Source organism: Apis dorsata, unplaced genomic scaffold, assembly GCF_000469605.1.
Source record: "Apis dorsata unplaced genomic scaffold, Apis dorsata 1.3 scaffold_27, whole genome shotgun sequence".
Classification (NCBI taxonomy): domain Eukaryota; kingdom Metazoa; phylum Arthropoda; class Insecta; order Hymenoptera; family Apidae; genus Apis; species Apis dorsata.
The window spans coordinates 224,058-230,113 of NW_006263329.1; the positions used below are offsets into that span (position 1 = coordinate 224,058).

The 6,056-nt window shown below is 31.6% G+C and overlaps 1 protein-coding gene across 1 annotated transcript in view; it reads right to left on the bottom strand.

The window, feature by feature from the left end:
- LOC102676127 overlaps positions 1–6,056 on the bottom strand; it is a 413,064-nt gene that overhangs the window by 51,727 nt on the left and 355,281 nt on the right. The window contains exons 9-10 of the mRNA XM_031510593.1: positions 4,659–4,837; positions 2–318 (exon numbers count right to left, since the gene is read on the bottom strand). Of these exons, the coding sequence (XP_031366453.1) occupies positions 2–318; positions 4,659–4,837 (496 nt within the window). The remainder of the gene's footprint in view (position 1; positions 319–4,658; positions 4,838–6,056) is intronic.

The window sequence follows — 6,056 nt, forward strand, 5'->3', positions numbered from 1 at the left end:
AAAGTGGCCCCCAGCCAGCGTCGTTTCTACCCTCGCAAGAGTAGTTGCCGTGAAAGGAGCGTCCCACAGCTTCGAGCAGCAGTTTGCTCGGATCGATATCGCAGAAAATTAAAGATTCCTCGGTGGTCGTGGTGGTCGAGCTGCTATTCCTCGTGCAATCCGGAAGTTCTTTCAACAGATCCCCGTCCAAGTACCATCGTACGGCGGTCAGGCTTGCTGGATTCCCGGTAACAACCTCGCAAGTCAGCGAGACGTTCTGACGGTCCGCCTCGTTCACAGGTGTTTCCGGGTCCATTATCACCTTCACCACCGGTTTGTCTGCGGGCAGATAAGAAACGGTGAAACGGCCCCTCGTTATCGACCGTTTGCTTCTATTTATTCCTTTCAGAATTTTAGGAAAATTGCTTCGTATTTCGATATTTTTTTATCATTTGTTCCGTGAGGGATTTCTTTGCGAGATGGAATAAGATATTCGTTCAGTTGTTCAGTTGAACGATGTAGTGTTGGAATTAATTTTGGCTAAAAAAAAGAAATATATTAATTTTTAAACTTGGAAGAGAAAATTGTTGATTTGGACAGATTTTATTATTTTTAGTGTAAATTTTTATATCTATGAAATTTTATTAAATATTATATATACTTTACTTTGAATATTTTATAACTTTTGCTTATTATACTTTATATTAATAAAATAATTTTATTCTATTTATTCATTGTATATATATAATAATATGAATATCTTCCCTTTACGTAATATTTCAAAAAAAAGACAGGCGTAGCAATTTTTCAACAATCTCGTGAAGTTAGTTATTCTAAAAATAATAAAAATTCCACCAATCACGAAATAATTCTTCCTCGTCCAATGTGACAAATTTAATATTGAAAACATGATCACTCGATCGTATCATCCACAACACGTCATCCCATTGCGCAATAAAATCTAATAAATTTAATAATGAAAATCGATAATCGTGAAAGGAAACCATAGAAAAAAAAATAATTTTCCATCGAAAGAAAAAAACAAACGAATAGAAGAAGGCAGATAGAAAGAGAAGAAAACTTGTATGTTTTACGAGCAAAGATGTACATCCACGAAACTATTCAAAACGAAGAGTATAAATTACTCAAGCCTCCAGGAAAACGATCTATTTATGCTATATCGAATAAACAGGTGGAAGAATAGAAACCTTCTATTTCGACGATTCAATCAAACAGAATTTGGCGAAAAAAAAAAAAAAAAGAAAAGATTTTTCTCCTTTCCCTTCTCTCTTTCTCATAGTTTCTTTGCCAAGGCAATCAAGATTTCAACAAGTTCGAAACAAAGGGATCCGAGAAACGAAGTCTGTTCTTCGAAGGAGGAGAGAAGATAGGAAAAAAAAAAGAAAGAAAAGAAAGAAAGATGGAATCCGACGAAACTAATTTTCCGTGTTCGAATTCACGGCCCGGTTCCTATGGATTGTTTTCGCAAAATACAACAAGCCCGGAGCTAAGGGCGCAATTAGAATTTCATTGTATCGCGGCCGGAGTTTACGGTAACGGGACGTTAACTTCCTGGAGAGGCGGAAATGGCTGACCCAATAACCGGTATGCCACGTGAGAAAGGGGCTTATTTAATTCCATGCTGATATGCAGTTGTTGAAACTGTATATACGAGTACTATGCTGTAAACGAAACTGTTAACGATAAAAGATCGGAATTAAGTTGAGTTACTGATTCAATACTGTTAATTAAAAGTTGAAAGGTACAAAAATATCGATTTATTGGCGCGACAGAAATAGGGATTATGTCTCGATTATTATCGTATGATCGATACGAGGAGAAATGGTGGATTTTGATTATCTTAAATTAATTTAAAACACATTTTGACGAAGCTTTATCCACTTTATCCTGCGGCTTTCAGATATTCCGGAATACTTGGATAAAACTCTCCTCTAGTTGTTCTATTTCGATAGCGGTTCGATATATACTTGTCGTTTCTGTACGACTTTGCATTCTGTGTTTCGTTTAATAGGCGTTTTCAAGTTCAATTTTGTCGCTTTGTTTAAATTAAACTTCTCGTTTATTTTTCGAAAGTTAGTATAAAAGTATAAATGTCGAAAGTTCGGAGTTTCTAACATAGTTTCGCGAAGTTTCAAATTTCATTCCTGATGATTGTAGGGAAGTTCTCCCCTCCGAAAGGGAAATGCGATTGAGAAATTGGATATATAAAAGAGTTGCGTGTTTATTATAGCAAAATTTATAAAAGAAAATCATTTTTTGGATATTCAATTCGGTTATTTTTCCTTAAGTAATTTTATTAAATATTGGTAAATGTTTTTGTAAAAGATTTAAATCGAATATTATATTTATATTTTGAATTAATCGTTCATTCTTATTTCTTCTACTATGAGTTGTACTGAAAAATAATGCCAAGTCTTATATCTTACTTTCGCAAACATAGCAATCTGAATCTCAAACCTCTCCTGAATCAGTTTGATAAATGGACCTGTCCACGATCTTGTGTAAAGAAACTCAAAATTCTAAATGACACAAGAATGATAATACCTAAATCTTTCGATGGAAATTCTAAAAATTGTAAAGGAAAAACTGGTTTGATTCGATATCGAAATCATTTATTTCAATTAATCCCCCATAAGTTCCTTTCCTAATAACTCTAATATATGAAATTGCTGATACCCAAAACTCGACAAATATTGGAGTATTGATTTGAAAAATTCAACGAAATAGAAATGAAATAAAATATTTTAAAATTTTACACACGATGTTAATATTTTCAAAATCAATTCCACAATAAATGGTAGTCAAATAATGTTAATTAGACAAATTAGAATATACTAGTCAAAATACGAGGCAATAATTATGATTATGCGAGCAAAACAGACAATGATAACACAATTATAGTTAGATAAAACAACGATTAAAAAAGAAACAGATAAAGAGAAAAAGAAACAATTATAATAAAACGAGATAACACATTTAATCGAATAAAATACGAATAAAGATTAAAAAAAATACTCTGAATGCTAATTACGTACTTAATGCAATAACAAAAGATCGATCGGCTCGTGATAATGAAATTGGCGATAAAACGATTGACATCTGCCGATTGTTGAAAACGAACGGGCCGATTTGACGATTCGCCGAGCCGTGTAATTGTCCGGCTTAATTAAGATACCTCTGCTTCATTATTCATAGCATGCCCGCTTCGCTTTTCATTTGCCCCGTTTAAATAAGTGACGATAACTGGCTGCCCTTGTCAGTTCCATCAATTATAACTTAATATTGCCAAGTATTTCGATCGGCCCGTATCGAGCCCATCGGCCTTTTATCGTCGACACGTGTTAAATCGGCGTGATGCGTATAAATTCGGCGACGATAACGGTGACGAATAAATTGCATCCCCCGCGTTCGACCGTCCTTTTTTCTTCTTTTTTTTGCCAGCGTTGATTTACACTCGTCGAATAAATAATTGCCAAACGATTTATCGTTCGGTTCGAGTCGACCGAAGGAAATTAGTCCTTGTAATGAAGATAAGTGCGAAATGCATGGGCCGCGCAAAGGACAAAATGGCGCGGATAGATCGATAACAAGAGGGTGGTATATTTCTTTTCATCCTCATCTTTTCTTCGAAATATTTAATTGATTTTTAACTTGTTCATTCGAGTTGAGGATAAAATGAAATATTTGTGAAATAAGAAGTGATTAGAGTTTTCGAGGAATTGTGAAATATGCAACTTTGATGGACGGCAAAGAAAGAAATTCTTTTTCATCGTGGAAATGATTGGATATAGTAAAAATAGGAATAGGAAAGATTATAAAATTCGTGTGATATTAAATGTAATACCATCAACCAGATTTTACACGATTCATTTTTTTCATGAGAAGATTTTTCGAATCTTGATCTTAAAAATGGGAATCATGAAAATTAAAATTAGATAAGTTTTGCAATTAAAGAAAATAATATTTTTCCTCTATAAATTATTTGAAACATAAAACAACAACAAATAAAATTATTACTAATATGATTAATAATATGTGCAAGTATTAGTTTAAAAAAAATATTATTTTATAAACACATTACTCACAATTATTAATTTAACTATTAATTGAATCGAATTGTCTGTGTATTAATTGAATCGTAGATCGATTTAACCATCAATGGCGTTACATTTAATGGAAAAGAAAGAAAAGATATGCAAAAAGAATGTTGGACAGATTATGTTTGGAAATAAAAAAAAGAACAGGCATTACGTACGTTCCGGCATTGGTTTTAAAGCGGAACTCGCGAAAATTTATGGACGCATAAATATCGTTTACCGGAATAAAACGCGATAAATTGTCGTAATGCGAAACGGAACGGAACTGTTTCTACAGGTATCTTTTCTTCCCATCGATGATGTCGATTTTATTTTTTTTCATCGACGGTATTACGAATTATTATCAAAAAGATTATTTCAACAGTAACATCGAAAATTTATTAAGGTATCATTTCACGATACCCAAAAATTAATGAAGAAAATTAGATCAATAGATTTAGATTTGTTTTGGAACATTTTTCATTTTGTATAAAATTTGTTGAAGCGAATAAAATTACTATTGACATATATATATATGATTTTGAATTTTAAAATCGTATTCGTTAATTTCGAAATACTTACACAGAACAGAGACTTGAACGACGTCCTCTGAAGTGGATGCGGCAACGTTATTCTCTAGTACACATTTGTAAGTGCCCATGTCACTGGGTGTCGCATTTTTCACGGTGAGGGCCGTTTGCTCCGTGATACCGCCCTCGTAGTGATCGTCGGTTAGAACTAATTCCTTGTCGTCTCGATACCTGAACGAGGTAAATAAAACACTCTTTGTAGAGATTATATAAAAAAGCTAAAAAGAAAAAAAAAAGAAAAACAATTCGTCTTGTTTTATTTATACCAAATTTATACTTTTTTGCAATTTCTTCTTATATCAAATGATTGTACTTGATGTATTTGTATCATATTTTTTTTGTAAATGGTTTTCAATTTCCATTTTAATATAAAGCAGTGTTTTGAATTAATTAATCCTTTTATTAGGATCAAAATGTATTTATATTACGAAATGATGCAAATCATTATTTCTTCGAATTCGAAATTCCAAGTGTTAATAATTTTAAATCGAAAGAAAAAAAAAATGCAAAAATAACCAAAAATTACACGCAAATAGAGCAAGCGCTGAATTCATAAAAATTTGATTTAATCGAACGAAAAATGTCAGTCAGATTTTTCAATATTTTTAGAACATTGCGAATCAATTTGCAGTGCGAAAAAACATCGTCGAGGCATAGTATCTCCTTTTTTTCCATGAAAAATATTTTAATTCGTAATCGAAAGGAATATTGACGCGAACCAAATAATGTTAAACACGTGTTCCCTTTTCATGTTTCTCATTCTATTTACAGTTATCCATGTGATTTTTAATATTCGATATGCGAATAATACACGATAAAAATGTCTCGTAGAAATCGATTTACAATTTAAAATAATCTCTCTGTCTCATATATATATATAGTAATATTTGAACACAATGAAAGAGAAAAAAATTGTAATATTTTTTTTTTTACTAGCAACATGAAAATTTATCGAAAATAACATGCAGAGAAATATATGGAAAATAGTATAATACATTAACAGAAAAAACTTAAGAAAAAGTTTAATCAATAGAACTTAATAATATTCCATTACAAATCATCAAATACGAAATTTTCATAAAGAATTATTCCTTTCATTCTCTAAACCTTGCACGACGAACTAAAAAAAGAAAAACGTATAATATATTATTTAAAAAAATATAGACAGATTAAATAACATTATTATTAACATATATATATATATATATATATTTTCACTCCTTTTCCTTCTCCAAACTCTATTATTATTTAAAATTGTGAAAGTAGTATTTTTGAAATTTATGAAAAACATTGGCTTCCCGTATCATCATCCCTGTGCGAACATCAAACGAGCATCCTTCGTTTTTTTTTTTTTTTCACGTTCCAATTTTTCCCGATAAAACTCGATCGG